The following is a 22,828-nucleotide window of genomic DNA, read 5'->3' on the forward strand; positions in this document are numbered from 1 at the left end:
GAAATTTAAAAAAATAATGAATTATTTCAAAATATCAAATTATTTAGGGGGGCTTACGGACGTTTTAGGGGCGCTGAAGACCCCCTAAAATAGGCCTAATGACGCCACTGCAGGAGGCTTTCACAGTACTTTGTCCAGATACATTGGTGGTACTACGGCAGTGAGTACCGCGACATGTAAACAAAAGAATAACAGTTCGGCGCAGGATCGGATATATCGACAGTCCGGTTATATCGATATTTTTTCCGACTCCCGACAATATCGATATAATGAGACTTTACTGTACTTAGAAAGCAACTGGTGGGCTGGATTCAAACGCTTGGTGGGCCGCATGTGGCCCGCGGGCTGTAGTTTGCCCGCCCCTGTTGTACAATAATCCACAATCAGACGCACTAAAACGGAATTCTACTAAAAGGATATGGAATACAAATACTATTTTGTCTTTTTATTTCAAAGTCATGCCACAAGTTGACATTAAATACAAATGCATAAATCATGATTGTAGCTATAAAATAACCACAGTGTAACCGAGAAGCCAACGCACAGGCATCGATTGAAACATGAAAAAAAAAAAATTCAAATAAAGGGGGAAAGCTGTCACTGAGAAATGAGGACACAAACAAGCACACGGTACACGACATACTCCAAAAGCGAGCTTGGAACATTAGGTAAAGTGAGTATATTTATATATATATATATATATATTTATCTTCATATATATGTACTGTATATAGATATATAAAATGAAGAAAGTTATAAAATTCTGCTAAAAGACAGCAGTGTCTTCTCCAAGTGTGTCCATGCAGTAAGGTACTCCAGTCTCCCGGTTGACAAACATCAGCAGAAAAGTAGAAGAAGAATGGCAAGCTGATTTCCATGACAACCGCCTCCACGTCGCCGTCTTTCTAACCTCATTTTCATGCAGCAGGATGCACCACGGCCCGGCCGACCTCAGCTACACCTCTTTGTAATGAGGGAGGGGGGGGGTCCAAGCCACAAAAAAAAATCAATTTCCCCGCACTCGAAGCTAATAGCGCTGCAGTTCCTATGAACGACCACCAGAGGAAGTGAGCAACTTCAGCGCAGGCTGCATCGCTGCTAGTTATATACACGTACCAAATAGAAAAACTAATTACAAATATTGTTTGGACGCATGCAAGAGTGCGGCACCGTTTACATGTTTATCAAAGTAGCGTTAGCTTTTCACAACCCCAAAAATATGTGTGCTTTTTTTCCTGCAATTCTTAGTGGTGGATTAGAAGCCGTTTTGCTACATGTACTGGCTTTTTTTTTTTTTTTTTTTTTTTTTTTTTGGACTCGTACAAAACAAAACAAAGCATTTGAATGCAGAAAAAACAGTCAACAGTAAAAGGTCCAGACAGTGGTTGCAGTGTTTCCACATTACAGTCAAAGCCCCAAGACGCACTATGGCAGAAAACACTAGTGTGGATCCCTAATTAAAAACAATACAAAAAGGACCAAAGTGCTGTTGTCAATATACCAGCCATTAATAAGATTGTACCTTTGGGATTGGGATAAACACTTTTACAGCATTCAAATATCGTAAACATTAACAAAAGATTAGTAGTAGCGTACTGTTGCTAAATAATAACGATAATAATATTTTACTGTGACATATTATAAGAGTAGCACAGTAATATGAAATAGTCATTTAGCAGAGAGAAAAAAAAAAGCATTCAGTCTAAGGATGTCGATAATTATCGATTTTTTTCCCCGATCATGAAAACCGATTAAAAGAATGCTGTGTCCAACACATGTGTGTTCATTCCCCACAGGAGATCATATCGGATCATATCGGTATCGGAAATAGAAAGTTGGACAATATTGGCATATCGGTTTTCGGCAAAAAAGATGAACATCCCTAACTTAGTCATCATTTTGAGAAAAAGTGCTAAGAACGTTGACATTTTAGGAAAAAATGTTCTAGTTCAGCATCAAGATGGAATTTTAAAAAGTTGCAAAATATTATGTCTGGATTTAATGAGGAAAGTTGTAATTTTACATATTATAATAATAATAATAATAATTTAGTAGTTTCATGAGAAAGTTGTGGAAAATAAGTCATATTCAAAAAAATGATGTTTCATGATAACAGCATCTAACATCAGGCCAATTTAGTGAGAATTAGGTTGGGAAAACTCAATCATTTAGCATAATTTTTCATTGTATAGCCTCAAAAGTTATATTTTGACCAAAATAAAGGCCAAGTTTCATGAGAATTAAATAATTTTACACGAATTTTTATGACCAAAAAAAAAATAATAATTTCACAAGAATTGCACAAGAACATTGCATGTATGCGGGAAAAAGGTTATAATTTAGCAGTAAAAAAGTCAATTTGACAAAGTTGTAAATTCACGGCAATAAGGCTGTAATTGTAATCAGTGGGGGAAAGTTGCGTTATTACGGAATTAAAGTGGTGATTGCATCAAGAAAATGAATAAAATGATATTATTACATTGTCATTGCATAAAAATCGGTAGTTTAGCGAGACCAAAAAAAAATAGTTAAGCGGGCCATAACCAGCATTGAAATGATTCCAAAGCTAAAGTTGTGTTTTCATGGCAATAAAGCTGTAATGTTAAATACTAAATTCATGCTCATGATTCTCATCAGATGAGATGACAATTGTATTATAAGGTTTGTGTATGTACGACATCCGTACAAACGAATAAAAGCATAGACAAAAAATATATATCAACAAAAAAGGACACCCCTGAGGTCAATAAATAAATAATAATAAGGTTTTGTTAGTATAGAAAAATGGCACATCAGTCTGATGAATAAAGCAAATAATCCACGTGAAGACGGCACAGTAGAGTCAAGTCTTGACTCATTTTCTACGGATATGTTTAGCATTATTGCTATTTATTTGGTGGGCTGCATGATGGGACTTTTTTTTGGCACCAATAATCTGAAGCAAGAATGCATTACATTATATATTATATTATATTATATTATGCTATATTTCACAAACTGTTGGCACCAATGATTCCTAACCGATATGATCAGGTGCAAACAAAAGGAAAACGAAGATGACGTATGTGCTCACAAACCATACATGCCGTGTGTTACTAACGGCAGGGAGGAAATAAATTGAAAAGTATCGATAAGGATTTGAAATAATATGAAAAACAAGAATAATTACTCGTTTCATCGCAGTTTTGCAAAACTCTATGATCTTCGTCTTGGACTCCTGTCGCTAAAAATGAGGCATTGATTATGAATTATTGATGAGGCACATCTTGAGGCATGGGGGCAGAATGGAGTGCAGTACTGGGCTGCAACCAGCAGAGGTGCTGTTGCTTCATAGGCCTCTGACTGTGGGAAGAATGTGAAGAAGAACGTGATGACGGACATCTCGGAAGACCTCCGCTATGGCACGGCTCCCAAGGATACCATTATCCATTCAAACACCAATTCCGGAGATTGTCCCAGCTCCTTATTGGTTGATTGTTAAACATCTCAAATGATCGTATTTTTAATCATTTACGCCTCAATATGCCGCTTGAAGTGTGTTAGCATTGATGCTAAACGTGCTTGAAGTAAGCACTACCCGGAACTCATTAGCTTTAATGCTAATGAGCTTTGGGTCCGGGACTTAGTATATGCTGGAACTCTATTCAATAATTCATAGTTGCCGCATATCACAAATAGTCACGTAACATTATCCACGAGTGGCACGGGAGGACATAAACGTTAGCGTAGCTACGTGATGCTAAAGTGCTAACATTTTAACAGCAACATCATGCTAGGTTAGCCAATGCTGTGAAGAAAAGCCAAATGATTGTTTTCAATCTAAAGAACAAAATATAAAGTGAGCTAACTGTTGACTGTTATAACTTTATTAATCGTTGGAATTTGAATGATCACCATTCCGATTCTGATTCCTCGTTTCGATTGCGGTTCCTCACGATTCTCGATGCCGATGAAGCTTTTAAGAGGCAGGTCATAAAAGGTCGCGTGGGCGCTAACCAGAGTTCTCTTTGGGTGAAATGTCTGAATATGAATATTATGCTGAAGAAGAACTTTGACTACTATTTACCACATTATTACATTACCGTAGCATTTGCCTATGCATTTTAAACCAGCAAAGAGTACATGTGGAATACAGGAAGTGATCAAATGTATTGCAATTGATATTCCAATGTAACTTGTACGCTCAAATAACTCCAACCATAACCATATGCTGTTGTTGATGTGTTGCATTCGCCAACCTGCGTGTAAAAGATTTGTCTATGAAAAGTACACAGGCTAATGTTCGATGGATATGCGCTACCATATTAGTACTAGCATACTACGTACGCTTGCTGCCTCAGTGTTGTGTTTGTTACTTTTGTGACACCCTAGTTACCGCCACTGAAAACAAATCGGTGACACACTTTTGGGTCACTTTTGGGTCACGCAACAACACTTTTTAAAAAAATACAGTTAAGCTGTTCCTTCCGGTTGGCAGACTGGAAATCAAAACTAGGAATCAAAATGAGAATGGGAAAGGTCGTCCCAGTTCCCATCAATTATTAGAAAGCCACCCCGGCATAGAGAGGTACCAATGCCCATCCCGACCAGAAGAAATAAGCCATGATTCCCCACAAAGGTAATGGTCCAATACGCAAACATCCATGCAAAAAGAAGCGAAACCAGGACCCAACATGGCACTCCTAGTTTGGGAAGGTTGTCTCCTCTGCCACTAAGGAAATAAAATCAAGTGCAAGGTGTGCCTTGCCAATAAAGGGTGCTCTGCCTACGTGTTGCACACCTTTCCCTCCCTCATCACTTGGAGTAGAAGGATGAAAACCAGACGTACATTCGCCCAAACAGAGAAGAAGAAACAAGTACACACAAACGCTAGCGTTCGGGCCTGCTATGTGCTAACAGCAGAAGCACGGCTGCTGCGTCTCAGGGGGGGGTCCAGAGACTTATAAGTGCCAGGCAGTGGTGTTGCCATTAAGAAGATCATGTGGCACAGGAAGAGGGGGGGGCTCTGTCGTTAGGCTGGGGCCGGGCCAGTCTGAAAGGACACAGAAAGCGGGCTCGGCTGGCTGGTCTTTGGTCCCGTAAAGCACTTGTTTAGGGTGATGTTGTGGGGGGGGGAGGGGGGGGGCACAAACACCGGCCGCTAAGCTACGACACAGGCAAAAGGTCTTTTTGAAGCCATGCGGTTGTCAGGTGTCGTCCATAGCCACCGGTGGAGAAGCATCCTGGGGGACGCGGACGCGGACAGGGGGGGGGGGTGCGAGGAAGACGAAAGGCGAGGTTTTAACACGTTGGCTCGTGTCCACAAGAAGAAGCTTAAGATGATGGCACATGCTCGCCCAGAACGCTTTGTAAGTAGACCGAGGAGGACCAAGATGGCGGGAAGCGTCGATCCAAACAACCGATGGACAACGACCTCCACGCAAGACAGACGCAGCCTTAAGGCAATGCATAGCCCTTGGAAACGTTGGCACATGCATGGGAGTGCAAAAGAGTCTGCACATGCATCACATGTGCATGTCATGTGACGCGGTACTCTGGTCTGAAACCACAAATAAAAAAAAAAAAAACATACTTGGTGTGCATTTGGTGCCGATCTGAGTCATGTGACCAAAGGCATTAGAACATAGGCATAAAGTAAGAAGACTCACCTCTTTAAACTGACTTTTAAGGTTTCACTTTTATTACTCACTCTTTGATTTTCTGTCTGCGTTTCATCCGTGTGTGTTCCAAATGTGCTCTCTACAAGTACATTTTAGAAGCTTTTGGTGAAATCTACACTAGTAAATATAGTACAATAAAAAAAATAACTACTTGTTTGTCTATATGTGCCCTGTGATTGGCTGGCCACCAGTCCAGGGTGTACCCCGCCTCTCGCCTGAAGACAGCTGGGATAGACTCCAGCACCCCTTGCAACTCTCGTGAGGATAAGCGGTGGAAAATGAATGAATGAATGAAAAAAAATAACCTCCAGATTCCATCTTGGTTTGAGCGATGAAATGAAGTGCTCGTGCTCTTTGCCGCACAGCCTTTGGTCACATGACTAAAGCAGCAGTGTGGAAACTAAATGAACCACACTACTCTTTTAAAAAAAAAAAAAAAATCATATTCTGATATTTTTAGCAGTTAAGATATGACAAAAAGCTCCTAAAATATATTTGTCAAGAGCGCTTGCACCAAACGCACACCGTAGTTCCGACGATGGCGTTGAGCAGCAGAGCGAACGCAAACCAAAAAACCGCCACGTGTGAACGCACCCTAAGAAAAGAAAGAAAAAGCTGATCCGTTTTGGCCTTTTTTGGGACGCTGTGTGCAACTGGAATAACAACACCCGCAGCAGCAACAGCGGATAAAGATGCCGACTAAAAGGCCATTTAAAGGAAATCAGACGAAGAAGACGAACGGCGTGCGCGTGAACGTTCCATGGCGTCAGATGTTGGTGAGCGTGGTGGAGGTGATGAGACGCACAGTGAGCGTGCCCGGGAGGTCGTTGTCCTGGCGGCTGCCTTTGTCCCGCAGGTGGAGCGTGTGCTGCTCCTGACGCTCGTTGGGGTCGCTGAACATGACCACCTGGCCCAGGAAGGTGTCCACCAGCATGTTCTTGTTGTAGATCTGATTCCAAACAAGAGACGGCGAAAGGAAGAGGCGGCGAGGAAAGACGACAACCAGTTTGGACGCCGTTTGAAGGCTTACCTCAATGTGGACGCCATCTTTGGGCTTCTTGCGGAAGAACAGACCCTTGATGTCAAAGTTGGGGGAGCGCGTGTCCTTATGGACCGGCGAGCGAACCCTCTCGCCCTCGCAGGTGATGATGACGTAGGGGTTGACCGCTGCGGAAACAGACGCTGACACTATGAGTGACCATCGGTTCCTCTGTGAGGAAGGATGTGCTCGTGAGGCCCGGGGGGGGGGGGGGGGCTACCTCCGTTGGACTCCTGTCCCTGCAGACCCTCAGCGTTCAGAACATGGACCTGAGTGACCAGCTGAGGGTAGCCACACATTCCCGTCCAGCACGTCTGAGGAGGCTCGTCCAGTGTCAGCTCTCTGCCGGAGGAAGACGACATGAGGTTGTGCATCCAGCAGAGGTCGCTGTAAGCTAGGATGTCTCGCCGCACGTACGGCGTGGAATCGCTAAGAGGCTTAGGACTGGTCATAGCAGATTTACTTGCAGTCTGAAGGCACATCAGTGAAGACACGGAGCAGGAAGTCGCCCTGCTGCCTGGGGTCAAAGGTGGTGGGGATGATGACGTAGCGACCCTCCTTCAGCTCCTTCCTCAGGAAGACGCAGCGTGAGTTGATGTAGATGGAGCCCGCCACCTTCTGCTGGGCCGAGTGCATACGATACTTCCTGTTTATCTCCACCTGCAGGACCACCAAGAAGACGTTTGTGGCACCTTTTCACCACAGTTTAAACACCAAGTTTAATCTGAATTATATTCGTACTGGATCCAGATTTAGAATCAATGTAAACCTAGCATGGAAAATGCAAGTGAACGTGTTTAAAAATCAGTGCTATGCAACTAGTGGCCCGCGGGCCAAATACGGCCCGGATTCCCAAACACATGTGGAATTGTGAATTGTAATATGTGATGTACTCCATCCTAGCGTAATGCATGTTGAAAATAGATGACACCATCACCACTTGTCATATAGAGAATCTTTGACTGGGTTTTTTAAGAACAGCAGAGTGATCTTGACATATAGAGAATCTTTGACTGGGTTCTTAAAATCACCAGAGTGATCTTGTCATATAGAGAATCTTTGACTGGGTTCTTAAAATCACCTGAGTGATCTTGTCATATAGAGAATCTTTGACTGGGTTCTTAAAATCACCAGAGTGATCTTGTCATATAGAGAATCTTTGACTGGGTTCTTGAAATCACCAGAATGATCTTGTCATATAGAGAATCTTTGACTGGATTTTTTAAGAACAGCAGAGTGATCTTGACATATAGAGAATCTTTGACTGGGTTCTTAAAATCACCAGAGTGATCTTAACATATAGAGAATCTTTGACTGGGTTCTTAAAATCACCAGAGTGATCTTGTCATATAGAGAATCTTTGACTGGGTTTTTTAAGAACAGCAGAGTGATCTTGTCATATAGAGAATCTTTGACTGGGTTCTTAAAATCACCAGAGTGATCTTGTCATATAGAGAATCTTTGACTGGGTTTTTTAAGAACAGCAGAGTGATCTTGACATATAGAGAATCTTTGACTGGGTTCTTAAGAACAGCAGAGTGATCTTGTCATATAGAAAATCTTTGACTGGGTTTTTTAAGAACAGCAGAGTCATCTTGACATATAGAGAATCTTTGACTGGGTTCTTAAAATCACCAGAGTGATCTTGTCATATAGAGAATCTTTGACTGGGTTCTTAAGAACAGCAGAGTGATCTTGTCATATAGAGAATCTTTGACTGGGTTCTTAAAATCACCAGAGTGATCTTGTCATATAGAGAATCTTTGACTGGGTTTTTTAAGAACAGCAGAGTGATCTTGACATATAGAGAATCTTTGACTGGGTTCTTAAAATCACCAGAGTGATCTTAACATATAGAGAATCTTTGACTGGGTTCTTAAAATCACCAGAGTGATCTTGTCATATAGAGAATCTTTGACTGGGTAATTAAGAACACCAGAGTAATCTTGTCATATAGAGAATCTTTGACTGGGTTCTTGAGAACAGCAGAGTGATCTTGTCAAATAGAGAATCTTTGACTGGGTTCTTAAGAACAGCAGAGTGATCTTGTCATATAGAGAATCTTTGACTGGGTTCTTAAAATCACCAGAGTGATCTTGTCATATAGAGAATCTTTGACTGGGTAATTAAGAACACCAGAGTGATCTTGTCATATAGAGAATCTTTGACTGGGTTCTTAAAATCACCAGAGTGATCTTGTCATATAGAGAATCTTTGACTGGGTAATTAAGAACACCAGAGTGATCTTGTCATATAGAGAATCTTTGACTGGGTAATTAAGAACACCAGAGTGATCTTGTCATAGAGAGAATCTTTGACTGGGTTCTTAAGAACAGCAGAGTGATCTTGTCATATAGAGAATCTTTGACTGGGTTCTTAAGAACAGCAGAGTGATCTTGTCATATAGAGAATCTTTGACTGGGTTCTTAAGAACAGCAGAGTGATCTTGTCATATAGAGAATCTTTGACCGTGTTTCTGTGAGAGTTTTTTGTTTGTTTTGTTTTTTTTACCCTGTGAATATCGAAGCCGATGGCGAGATTTTCCCCTTTGCCTTCTTTGGGCGTGGCTCTCTTCTCCTTCTGCTGCAAGCAGATCAGCACCTCATCCTCCGCCTTCTTCAAGTCAAAGACGTACTGCGGAGAGGAAGAAAGGGTGTAACGTTCACCTCGGCCTTTCACACACCTTTGGCAGCCTCACCTGAGGGTTCTGCAGGAAGGTGGCCTTGTGATTGATGCAGCCTCCCGAGCGGTTGCGCAGTGGGTCCTGGCGGTGGACCCAGGAGCCCCTCATCACCTCCTCCTCCCAGGTCTTGTGGATGCTCAGGTAGGAGGTGTTGATGAGGCGGCACAGGATCAGGTCAGTGAAGTACTGGCAGAAGTCATCGAACGTCATCCTGTGGGGGGGGGGGGGGGACAAGGTGAGGAGAGAGTAGATGCCGACTGGAGGGAAGACCTTGAAGAAGAAGACCTTCAAGATGGAGATGAAATCATGGGCAAAGGAGGGTCTTTGTTAAAACTGTTTCTTGTGGCGTTTGCTTGAGACGACATGGAAGAAATATTCCAATTATTAAAGTAAACATAAACCTCCAACTGTTGATTATATCATAAACGTTGCTGTTGGCTTGTTGCTAAGCACAACTCAAATCTAAGAAGCATAATCGGCACCCAATGCTGAGGTCACATGAATAAAGAACACATTCAATCAAAGTCAAAGTCCATTGCAGAAAATAACATCTCATTAAATTGCGTGCCAATACAAGATAAGATAAATTAATATGAAGTAATTACAGTAAATATAATTACATTAAAATGATGAATACATTTAAATAAACTAAACTGCTCAAATTGTGTGCCAATATAAGATAAGATAAAAATGAATAATATAAAAAGTAAATAATAATATATAACATTGTATTAAATAAAATAATATAATAAATAAATAATATAATATAGAAATGAATAATAAAATTTTATAAAATAAATATAATTAAATTAAAATGATGAATAAATTTAAATAAATAAACTAAATTGCAGAAAATAAAATCAAATTGTCTGTCAATATAAGATAATAAAAAATGCATTTTAAATAAACCACATTAAATTAAATAAAACATCAAATAATGAATAAATTATAAGTTGCAGAAATTAAAATTAAACTGCATATGAATTCTGAATTGTTTGTCTATATGTGCCCTGTGATTGGCTGGCGACCAGTCCAGGGTGTACCCCGCCTCTCGCCCGAAGACAGCTGGGATAGGCTCCAGCGCCCACCGCGACCCTCGTGAGGAAAAAGTGGTAGAAAATGAATGAATGAATGATTTAAATAACTAAATGAAAAGAAAATGTGTTGAAAAGTGGTCTTACTTTGTGGGCTGAGTCACATGAAATTGCATCACGACATTAAACAGTTATTTATTCATTAACTTCAATTCGTCCTAAAAGTTGGTTCAATTGTTGCTTCTTATATTGTGGATGTAGTGGATTTAGTCTTTACTGCAGCAAAGACTCTTCATCCTTTAACACTACGTACAAATCCAATGAAGATGCCAATAAATTCACAGCATATCATAGCAATCCTTAGAGACCACGCTAGAGGGCGTCATACTAGAACATGTTTGGACTGAGAACCAAATAACAGCACCCCCTTCTGGCGGAAGCAAGCAGCACATGTCGCCTGTAAAAGGAAAGCGAGTTCCTCACCAGAACTCGCCGTCGTCCTGCACGGTGACGCCAAGCTTTTCTCTCTCGCTCTTGCTCACCTTGTTCCACTCCTCTGAACTGCCACAAAAGAGCATGTTACATGTTACCGCACCATAGCAAACGTTGTGTAGTGTCATCACTAACCATCAAGGCCAGAGTGTGTGCAGAAACAGACATGGAAGCATATGGATACAATTCTTACACTCCCTCCAGATAAACGTAACACTTGTTATGGGCTTGCATTACTGAGCAAGCCCATATTGTTATTCCTTGTGATGTTTAGCTATTATTATATCTTAATCTTCCCATTTTTGTGCGCGTAATGCGGCCAAAACCGCAAGAAGGACCCCCACACATGTTACACCGCCGGAATCCTGACGCTCAGGACTACAGCGGTATTTATTTTTTGGAACGTTTTGTGTAACCATGGCGACGCTATTCACCAAAACGTTCAAAAATGGGCCACTAGATTAGATACACCTGTTCTATTTTTAGAACAGCCACATTTCCAGGGAAAACGAGAATTTACAGACTTTTCACAGCCTTGTAGCTCAGCCATACGGCCACGTAGAAACGACTCATTTTTGAGATAAACTTCTTAACTCTCCCTGTGGCTAAATGCTAATTGCTAACATGTTAGCATTTAAGCTAATTTTCTCATGTCTAAAGGCAAATACACACATGGCATGATGTAGGAAGGTTATAGGATAACCTTGGCACTTTCTAAACTTGAGGCCCTCTTGCTAGGTGCTAGCATGATGACTGTTAGCATGTTAGCATTTTAGCTAATTTACTCATTTCTAAAAGCAAATAGACACATGGCATGATGTGGGGACACTATGGGACTGCATCAACCTTTTCGGTACTTGAAGGCTGTCTTGCTAGGTGCTAGCATGGTAGCCGTTGGCGCACCGGGCCCGAGGTTCACAGCACAGGTGGCAAGCCCATCAAAATTTCCGCAGGAATTTTCTAGTTTGTTTTTAACACACCAAGCATAGATGATTCCGTGAGAGCGAGGGAGTGATTGAGGAAGAGGAGTGCCAACTCTCTTTAATAACATCTTTCTCTCTCTGCCATCAATTATTCAGACTCCATTATGCTGCTTTACCACCCCTGTTTGTTTCACGACAGGCTGGTAACTAACAATCCAAAGACGGAAGGCTGTCGAGGGAGCAACTGTATCTCGGGCGACTTATTCCCCCTGAGGAGGAGCCGTGCAGGCAAAATGCAGAAAATAATAGGTGGAAGGAGGCGCCCAGAGAGGAGAGCAGAAGAGAGACCAGTAATACGGTTTCAGTAAAGGGTCAGTCAGCTCTAACACATTGCTTGGGAAAACGCTATTTGAGCTATATGGTGTTCTCGCTTCTCTCTAGTATGGCTCTCAGTTGGACGTCCAACAGGGAGACAAGACTTTTTGGTTTTTGATATGGTTTTGTTGCTTCTACGTGTCCATGAACGCACCAGTGTGGTGTGTGGAGAGATAGTCGTTGTTCTGTCACTGTGGATAAAAGTTCTAAGGAACGATACAGAAATTTCCACCGTGGCTTTGAAGATGTTGAAATTTGGGAGCTAGGAGACCCGAGTCCAATTCCACCTCTGTGTGGAGTTTACATGTTCTCCCCGTGCATTCATTCATTCATTTTCTATCGCTTTTCCTCACGAGGGTCGCGGGGGTTGCTGGAGCCTATCCCAGTCCGGGGTACACCCTGGACTGGTGGCCAGCCAATCACAGGGCACATATAGACAAACAACCATTCACACTCACATTCATACCTATGGACAATTTGGAGTCGCATGTTTTTGGAATGTGGGAGGAAACCGGAGTACCCGGAGAAAACCCACGCATGCACGGGGAGAACATGCAAACTCCACACAGAGATGGCCGAGGGTGGAATTGAACCTAGCTGTGAGGTCTGCGCGCTAACCACTCGACCACCGTGCAGCCCCCTCCCCGTGCATGTGTGGTAAAAAAAAAACATGCTAGGTTAATTAGCCACTCCAAATTGTCCATAGGTATGAATGTGAGTGTGAATGGTTGTTTGTCTATATGTGCCCTGTGATTGGCTGGCCACCAGTCCAGGGTGTACCCTGCCTGTGAGCTGCGATAGGCTCCCGATAAGCGGTAGAAAATGAATGAATGAATGAATGAATAATCTGGGGTACCACGGTTACCACGGTTACCACTACTTGGCATTCGCTAGTGTGGGGCTTTGCTTTTTCTTGACGTTTCGTTTGCTCGTTTCTCCAATGCAATCTCGCCGTAACGGTGAGTGGAGCCCGAGGGACTGATGCACTTTCCCATTTTGAAAATCAAATAAAAGCCATTGGCACGGGACCAGACGAGGTCGCATATAGAAGACAATTACGACCTTGTTTGTTGCCACTGGAGACACACGAGTGGTCCGCCTCACCTCCACGGATGGATGGATGAAGCAGAGAGTCATTTGTCAGCGTAATGTTTGTTTACCACACGCAGACATTTGAGGGAGTCAGGCTTGTAGTCAAACGCTAAAGTAAGCTCTGCTCAAATGACTGCTTCAAAGTCAAGCCGGATGCACGGCTTCCTTCGTGACACCAGGTGGCAGTCACATGATTACCTGTCACTCCAGGGGCCGCTCCATTCCTTCTCCCCCCAGGGGTTCCTCATGCGGATCATATGTAGCTTTTCCGACTTGAAAAACGCCAGCAGTCCGTGGCCCAGCCGCACCTTTCGAACGTCCGTCACGGCGTAGGCGTGGCCTTTGACCAAGCCGCAGTCCAGCCGCGCCTCCATGTCTTCTACGGTTGTTGCCTGGGGAACGACAAAGGAAGCTAAAGTGGTGATCATGGGGTCTCTCAGGGATGCGTACTATACACCTATTTTATTGACATAATTTTTTTTTTAATCAACTTTCTTGATTGGAAGACAACAATGACTTCCAGATTTGCATGTATCATGTCAGTCCAGATACTCGATGCTGTACTTGGACCTCAAGAATCTTTTCACAGGGTCTGGAATATTAATACCCTACCGAAACCTACTTTAAGTTACAATAACACACAAAAACAGTAATGAGAACCCTGAAGAATAAATGAAAAATATACATCTATTATCATGCTTGCTGTCGAATAAACCCTGCAGAGTGCAAACTCATGAATATAAAACAGAGATATCTGCAGTTGACCCAAGACTGGTTTGGAATGAAAACAAAAGAGCCAAGGTAATACAACAAACAGACTGAAGTCAGAACATGCCGTTGTTTGCCGGCGTCTTTCTTACCCTAATGGAGCAGCTGATAAGGCCATCACGGTTGTGGACTTTGAGGACTCTTTCAAACAACTGGTTGCGGGCCACCTCGTCGATGGCCATCTGACCCTCCAGCAGGTCCACGGGCTCCGAAACGCCCCCTGTGAAGTCCACCAGGGCGTCAGCCGTGTTGCCGCCATCCAACGCCTCGTAGCAGCCATAGACCCTGTGGCAAGAGGGAAGATCAGTGGAGGTCAAAAACAACATTACGTAGTATGGACCGTTACTAACTTGGCATAAGCCTTCTCCACAAGAGCGCTCCAGAACTCGTTGCTGTCGTTGGAGTGGCAGTAGACCAGCTGGTTGTCCACCGTCGGTAGCCGGTCATCGATCACCACATCCACCCACTCGCCGAAACGCCAGAAGCGGAAGTGGAAGATGCCGGCGTACGAGTCGGGCTTCTCGGTATCCCATTCTTGCTCTTTCCAGTCGGGAATGACCTGAAGAAGACGGAGGAAGGATAAGACAAATAAACAAACAGCAGAGCATAAATCGTATCAAGGTTGCCAGCGAGCGAGATGGTGTACCCTCATGTCTGCTGATGCCTTTATTTATGGCCTCGGCTCCAGCACTCATAAATCCAGGGTGAAATGTAATAACTGTGTGTGTGTGTGTGTATAACTATATAACTGAGCCTCCATTTAGTAAGCAATTATTGTTTTGATGCTGATTACTTCCTGCTTAGTTAAGTCGTGCAAGTGTAAAATGTGACGTACTTGAATGTAACTTTAAAATAAACTCAAGCATTACCATTTGTATAGCGAATAATTCACGCCAGATTCAAACAGTTGAGATGTTAACCACGGTGCAATAAAACTAAAGGAAGTAAAACTACTCAGACTGAATAAATTAGTATGTAGTTTAGGGCAATGATGTCATAAAAACACACTAAAAAAAACCCTCAAAGACGACACTACACTTTACTGTTCTCATGGGACTGGTGACATCAGGAATAATCTTTGGATGAAAACAACAACAATGTCATGGGTGGAACTGTCTGAATAATTCTAGGGATGCTCTGATTACAATTTTCAGATCATCCACCTGAAAGTTCCCATTTTGGCTGATAGCAATTTTATTTAATCTTATTTTATTGAAAAACATAAACAATACCCGAGAAACAATATACATTTCAATATAAATTAAACTTTCAGACCTTCGCAGATGGTTAAGTTTCTTTGGGTTTCTTATGTACGGTGCATGCTTCCTTGTTTTGGAGTTAGACAGGTCAAAGTTCACCCCCCCCCATTTACTGCCTAGATTGCAAGGCTCAGTATTCAGTCTTTCTATTCATTTTCATCAAGTTGTATGTCCTTCCAGGACCTCCATGAAGAACAGCAGAAAAAACATTGGAAGTTTCTTTAACAACTCGCAGAACAATAACAATAAAGAGTCAGTAACATGAACCTGAACATGGCGTGCATGTGAATCACCTGAGAGAATGGCAATCTTCATTCTCAGCAAGAAAATTCAATGATTCACATTGTTTACAGAAGCCGGGCTTTTAGCTCGACGGCTAGCGCTCTGAACTCTCACTCAGCAGGACCTGGGTTTTAACTCAGAGCGGAAGGCTGGCTGTAACCACCATTTGTGCCCTGAGAAGGACAAAAGCAAGGTTTAGAGGGGTTTTTAGCGCAACGGCTAGCGCTCTGGACGCTCACTCAGCAGGACCTGGGTTTTAACTCAGAGCGGAAGGCTGGCTGTAACCACCATTTGTGCCCTGAGAAGGACAAAAGCAAGGTTTAGAGGGGTTTTTAGCGCAACGGCTAGCGCTCTGGACGCTCACTCAGCAGGACCTGGGTTTTAACTCAGAGCGGAAGGCTGGCTGTAACCACCATTTGTGCCCTGAATGGACATAAGCAAGGTTTATAGGGGTTTTTAGCGCAACGGCTAGCGCTCTTGACTCTCACCCAGCAGGACCTGGGTTTGAGTACAGGGTAGAAGTGGAACACAACCCCACGTCAGTATAAAATTATGTATATGATTGGCTAGCGACCAGTCCAGGGTGTACCCCGCCTCTTGTCAGAAGACAGCTGGGATAGGCTCCAGCACCCCCATGACCCTCGTGAGGATAAGCGGTAGAAAATGAATGAATGAATATTTTTAAGTAAAATAAAAGGACATTTTCATTTGCGACAATATTTTTGGGGCCTGGTTTGGGCCACGACCCTGTGGTTGGCAACCGCCCCTTCGCTAGACGTAAGGCTGTGCCACTCAGTTTGCAGAATACAGAACATTTCCGGCCAGGCCTGCAGATTGTGACTTATTGACACTGACTTATCCAGGTTGGATTCCCTTGTACGTGTCATGTGTTCCAATGAGGGCTGAGCAACCAAACAAAAGGCAGCTCCCCCGAGGCCAAACCCTGTGCTCGGCTTGCAAATGTCATTAGATGTTGTTGCCAGGCATCTCGACAGTTGGGAGTCCGGCCCCACCCCATCCAGTGTAACAAAGAAAGAGCGTGGAGTGGAGAGCATTATCTACCACAGAGAAGTCGATCCAGTCCTGCAAGTCATGGCCAATAAATTGGAGCTGACCTTCCGCCTGGACCCCCAGCTGACGGAGGTGATGCGCCTCCGGGTTCAGTCCCTGCAGCAACGAGGCCAGAGGAGGCAGGACGGCGAGCGCCTGCTGCAGCCCAACGAGGCCGTGTACCGCCTGGACTTCTCCAAGCAGGCCCTACACTTCTCCCATTGGACGGTGCGTCTGGCCCAGACAGGCTGCCTCACCATCGTGGCCACCTCGCAGCTGTGGACCCCGGACCTCACCAACCTGATGACCCGGCAGCTCCTGGAGCCCGCTGGGGTTTTTTGGAGGGCGCCAAGGGACACCTCTGAAACACAGATCCAGTGCTACGAGGCAGATGCGCACGAGTTTGGCGAGAGGATTGCCGAACTGGCGAAGGTAAGGAAGGTGATGTACTTCCTGTTTGCATTCGCGGAAGGATGCAGCCCCGAGACTGTGGACTGCTCCATCACCTTCACTGTGGACAGATGAAAGCTGGACCCCTGGAACAACTAAAGTACAACTTAGACGCTTTCTTTTAGCTTTTAGTTACTACAAAGTAACTTCGTAAGAAATTCATAAATGTGATAGAATAAAACACAAACAAAGCAAAACTACTCACACTTACACAAACATAAGTTGCATTTGTGGTTCTTTGGTCAACCTCGGAATGACACCTTTCATTAAAATCCTTGTATTCTTGTCTTTTCTACATTGTACATAAAGTTAAGTGGACTTCCAGCTGCAGTAAAAACACTAAAAGGAGCATTTGCATTCTCCTAGCAACTAGCGTACAATTGTTTGTAATCTGTAGTCCCCATAACGGGGACCTTCGTGTAGTTGTCTTCATGTAGCAGATTCCCCTGGTAGTCTTACATGGTCCCACCCAATCACAGGGGACGGTAGACAGAGATCTACGATACTGTGTATACTATACATCTATATATATTTATACACCTAAATCTATGCTATGCATTTGTCTACTCCTTTTGAATTGTTCAAGTGTAAACATGTGATGGACTTCAGTGTAACTTACTATATTATATTAAATGTAATAAATAAAATCATTACAATCATATAGTTTTTATTTTAATGAAACATTTTATTATTAAAGGAGAAAAAAAAATCCAAACCCACATGGTCTTCTGTGAAAAAGTGATTGCTAATAACTGGTTGGGCCACCCTTAGCAGCAACAACTGCAATCAAGCGTTTGTGATAACTTGCAATGAGTCTCTTACAACGCTGTGGAGGAATTTTGGCAAACTTTTGGGAAAATTTCACCTTGAGGTCACCAACACATGGCCGGACATTTTTTGGTAGACAGAATTCATGGTTCCATTTATCACAGCAAGTCTTCCAGGCCCAGACCATCACACTACCACCACCATATTTTACTCTCGGTATGATGTTCTTTTTCTGAAATGCGGCATTACTTATACGGCAGAAAAAAAAAGTTGAACCACATAGTATTTTCCCAAAAGTCTTGGGGATCATCACAAAATGTTCAGTAGAGGTTTTGGTCTTGGAACTTTGCCATGCAGGCCGTTTTTGTCCAGTGTGTTTCTTACAGTGGAGTCATGACCACTGACCTTAACTGCGGCAAATGAGGCCTGGATGGATGTTGGATGTTTGTATGTTGTTGTGGGGTCTTTTGTGAGCTCTTTGATGAGTCTGTGCTGCGATCTTGGGGTCATTTTGGTTGACCGCATCTAGGAAGTGTCACCACTGTTCCATTAGTTTGCTGATTGTGGATAATGGCTGGTGGTTTGCTGGACTCCCAAAGCTTAAGAAACGGCTTTATAACCTTTTCCAGACTGATAGATCTCAATTCATCTCAGCTTCGCTTTTCCATGTAGGTTTGCATTTTTTTTCTCCCTTAATAATAAAAAGATTCACTTCAAAACTGCATTTTGTGTACATTTGTGTTGTCATTGACTGACATTTAAATGATCTGAAACATTTAAGTGTGACAAATATGCCAGTGTGTGTGTGTGCGTGTGTGTGATGCAATATGAAACGCTGGACTAATACAATCATTGACATGATAAACTGGGCTCATTCAGGACATCACGCATGAAGGCAGCATGATGAAAATAACCAATTACAAATATCGGAATTGGATGAATAACCAGCGCTTTCATTGTAAATTGCATATTTACAAGCCAAAGGAAAAACCTGGATTTGATTCTATATTGTGGACGTACTAGCTAGCAAGCTTGTTGCTGTGTGGACCACAACATCACTCATTCGCGGGCATCATTACAAATATGAACCAATATTTCATTTTATTTCAGTGTTATCCGATGATATCGGTTAGCCAATATTATTATTGAAATATTAAAATTAAAATGACAATTTCGGCAGCAATTCCAAACAAGCTCTTGCTGTTGTGCGAATGACCGTGCAAAATGAAAGCAATCTTTTATGTCCTGCTAAGTTGACCCTCAACCGTCACAGTGTTATGACTAATGATCTCATTCACTTTTGAAATTACTGATGGATTTTTTTGTACTCTCGGAACCTCTGTGTGCAGCTCTATCGAACATCTAACACCGCAGAGTAGAATAAAATCGATCTTGCCTTAAGTCTTGAGTGCATAAATATAACTCATTATTTGGCATCCTCAGTCGTGTTTCAATTTATGAGCAAGAGCCAAACAAATGGGCTGCGTTTTTTGCAAAATGAGTCTTGTTATGAAGGAAGACGATGCCCGGTCGACTGGCCGCTGCAGGCTGTATGCTGCATGCTAATACTCTACTCTGGCATACAAGAGGCTGTAATTAAAAAGATCTAAGAGAGGCTGCAAATGAAACCAACTTGCAGATATTGGCTGCTGATTAACGTCCAAATGCTATGAAAGAAAAATGACGTTTTTGAAGCAGCAGTTCTGGTTTCAATGGGAGGAATCTTCTCCTAAGAGACCCGGACTATGAAAAGTTGGAGGTGGATGAACGTGACTGCTTTACTGCGCTGAGATCTAACACCCCCATTTTCATACCACAACCATTCTCTGATCTCCAACTACAAATTAGTACCCAATCATCAGAGAGATCCGGCCTGACAATTTATTATTTCATCTGCTCTGCAAATGATTTTTCCCCAGTCTTTGGATTAATATCAACCGTTAAGATTTAGTAAGACGGCGTTTATTACACAATTAACAGCAGGCGGCTCACACTGGACTACACACTTTGTCAAGTTGTCAAAAAGCAACCCAAACTACTTTTTATCAAACTATTTTTGATGTCTTTTATGGGAGAGCACGAACCACCTAAAGGTCAACTTCCACGACGGATAATACAGCCATCCATTCAAACGCAAGCAATGTTTTCCCTGGTGGAAGATTGTCTAAATGACAGGACCACTCTGCTGTTTTAAACTTTTAAAAACACTACACAAAGATCCTCTAGTACATAACAGGAGTGCATCTACAGTAAAGTCTCGTTATATCGATATCGGTTATAACGAATTACTGCTTATTACGATACTATTTTCATTTCCCGGCAAATTTCTAGTGTTTTATAATATAATTAGTTCCGTTAGTACGATACCCGGTTATTATGATGATCCGGTTACTACGATGCCCTTTTCATCTCCCACCAGCCAATTTGGTCTGCTTATATCGATACAAAAGCAGCTTAAATCAATCTTTGCTTAAGGATTTCAATACAAGCAAAACAATCAATTATGTTCAACATTGACGCAGCACAGAAATTATACATAATCCTTCAAATAGTGGTTAGCACGCAGGCCTCACAGCTTGGAGACCCGAGTTCAATTCCACCCTCGGCCATCTCTGTGTGGAGTTTGCATGTTACATGTTTTTTCTCCGGGTACTCCGGTTTCCTCCCACATTTCAAAAACATGCTAGGTTAATTAGCGACTCCAAATTGTCCATAGGTATGAATGTGAGTGTGAATGGTTGTTTGTCTATATGTGCACTGTGATTGGCTGGCCACCAGTCCAGGGTGTACCCCGCCTTTCGACCAAAGACAGCTGGGATAGGCTCCAGCACCCTCCGTGACCCTCGTGAGGATAACTGTGTACTTTTTCATAGACAAACGACCTGACGTTAACTCGTTAAGATTGTTCTTCTTTCACCTCATAGTATTTGGTCCCAAATTGGAATACTATGTGGGAATGCATAAAGGTAAGATTTGATGATGTTATTGGGGTCCAATTTCGTAGACCAAGCGTAGACCACGCTTCCATCCTTCCCAAAAAAGGGAGGAGAGAAGGCGTGAGAGGGTTTAACACAGCAGAGTGTAATCTTAACCCATCAAAAAACAACTATGTATATGTATATATATGTACTATGTCGGTGTGTATATGTACTATATAGTATATAGTATGTACAAATAGTCATGGCAGAGAAAGTTGAACACTTACTTTTTGCCACAGAGACTCTCTGGAGGCCAGACTGGAGCACGCCGCCACAAACCAGCAATTACCCAGCTGCCCCTGGTGCAAGTCGTGCGCGCTGATGCCGTCTACGAACAGATGAGGGTCCTCACAAAGCTCCTACATGCACACACAAACAGAAAAAGGAGTACGTCATGATTGCATTTGGTGTCAATTGGGCTCCTAGGTGACCAGTGCTAATATGTTCCACCTCTCGTTAGAGGGCGCTACTGAGGGGTTTTGTGGGGGTTGTGTCCGACCTAAAATTAGGGATACATGATGTTATAATTACCAATAACTTTTTTATAGCTTTTTTTTTTTTATTTGGATTTGACATGATTTTTGCACACCTGGAAGAAAGATTAGACAAACTGTAGCGGTTGATGTGTTCTAACCAAATATGGCAACACTACTATTAAATCAAATAGAAAAGGAACACAAATGGAGTAATGATGAATGAATAAGCACTTTGTTGATCCCACACAGTAGTAATAATTCACATTACATCAACAAAATAATGCCTTTAGCTAAAAATTAATTAAATCTTTCTAGAAAAGAAAAACATAAATCAAGGCGCAAGAAACACAAGTGTATTCTTATATATCAAATATGTAATACATTAATTATCCTTACAACAATTTTACTCAAGAAAAATATATGTGATGTTACACATATCTGAATCGGAAATTGAGAGATGGACAATTTCGACATATCGGTTATCGCAAAAAAGCCACTATCGGACATTCCTAATTTAAATAAAATAAGTTGGCCAGGGCCTCTCAAAGGTCCCCCGTCACATGTTGGCGATTTAGAACCTTAGCACAATTAGACAACCAATAGCCGATTATGCTGTGTTTATTCAAATGTTCACATGAACCCATTTTTACCAATCATTTTTGATGACATTGACTGATTTTTCAAACATTGTGTTCTTATGTTCTTGGATTGTGGATGCCTAGGCTACGGTATCTGCTTGTCGGTAACTGTTTGTCTGAGCTTTAGTACACTCTTCTGGTGAATGTACTATGTAATAGCAACCGAGCTTCACAAATATTAAGATAAAGAAACACAGTAAAGTCTCGTTATGCATCGATATTGTCGGGAGTCGGAAAAAATATCGATATAACCGGACTGTCGATATATCCGATCCTGCGCCGAACTGCATTAAAAGTGGGCAATAATGCACTCGACATTGTTCTATAGTATAGAACAATTAAATACATGTATTTGTACGCTTGTGTCTTCGTTGGAATAGGTGTGTATGCTATGTCAGTTGGTTCTTCTGTTGCAGGCATGTGTTTGGCCATGTGGGGCGGGTTGAGCATGACCTGTGAACCAGGAAGTGCGGGAATCGGTGTGTGTGCTGCGCTCTGGTGGTGTGAAAAATAAAGTTGACTGGAAGCAGCCGTTCGCCGTGTTCTTTTTTGGTATTGAAATCCTTAAGCAAAGATTGAATTAAGCTGCTTTTGTATCGATATAAGCAGACCAAATTGGCTGGCGGGAGATGAAAAGGGCATCGTAGTAACCGGATTATCATAATAACCGGGTATCGTACTAACGGAGCTAATTATATCATAAAAGACTAGAAATTTGCCGGGAAATGACAATAGTATCGTAATAAGCAGTACTTCGATATAACCGATATCGATATAACGAGACTTTACTGCATTTGCCTTTTACATATCGCTGTCTAAAACAGGACGAGTGCCACCTATGTGGCATCACGACTCGGAAGT

At 42.4% G+C, this 22,828-nt stretch overlaps 2 protein-coding genes across 3 annotated transcripts in view; one reads left to right on the forward strand and one right to left on the reverse strand.

The window, feature by feature from the left end:
* Positions 1-403: 403 nt before the first annotated feature.
* The window catches only part of capn5b (calpain 5b), a 37,897-nt gene continuing 15,472 nt past the window's right edge, over positions 404-22,828 (reverse strand). Inside the window, exons 3-13 of one of the 2 annotated variants that reach the window (XM_058086586.2) lie at positions 21,081-21,212; positions 14,417-14,625; positions 14,159-14,351; positions 13,497-13,690; positions 10,900-10,977; positions 9,398-9,593; positions 9,211-9,333; positions 7,163-7,359; positions 6,920-7,041; positions 6,691-6,827; positions 404-6,609 (exon numbers count right to left, since the gene is read on the reverse strand). In XM_058086586.2, coding sequence (XP_057942569.2) covers positions 6,427-6,609; positions 6,691-6,827; positions 6,920-7,041; positions 7,163-7,359; positions 9,211-9,333; positions 9,398-9,593; positions 10,900-10,977; positions 13,497-13,690; positions 14,159-14,351; positions 14,417-14,625; positions 21,081-21,212 — 1,764 coding nt within the window. In that variant the 3' untranslated portion in view covers positions 404-6,426. Of the gene's footprint in view, positions 6,610-6,690; positions 6,843-6,919; positions 7,042-7,162; positions 7,360-9,210; positions 9,334-9,397; positions 9,594-10,899; positions 10,978-13,496; positions 13,691-14,158; positions 14,352-14,416; positions 14,626-21,080; positions 21,213-22,828 lie in introns of both variants that reach the window. The other variant, XM_058086585.2, reaches the window with a different exon arrangement.
* ompb (olfactory marker protein b) lies at positions 16,700-17,703 on the forward strand. The gene has a single exon (XM_058086605.2). It carries the CDS (start codon positions 16,700-16,702, stop codon positions 17,180-17,182), a length of 483 nt encoding a protein of 160 aa, XP_057942588.1. The 3' UTR covers positions 17,183-17,703.

Source organism: Doryrhamphus excisus, linkage group LG21 (genome assembly GCF_037039965.1).
Source record: "Doryrhamphus excisus strain RoL-2023G ecotype Guam linkage group LG21, RoL_Dexc_Guam_v1.1, whole genome shotgun sequence".
NCBI classification, from domain to species: domain Eukaryota; kingdom Metazoa; phylum Chordata; class Actinopteri; order Syngnathiformes; family Syngnathidae; genus Doryrhamphus; species Doryrhamphus excisus.

Bases quoted from the DNA above. Each gene is read 5' to 3' on its own strand.
- ompb (XM_058086605.2), top strand. From the start codon at position 16,700: ATGGCCAATAAATTGGAGCTGACCTTCCGCCTGGACCCCCAGCTGACG.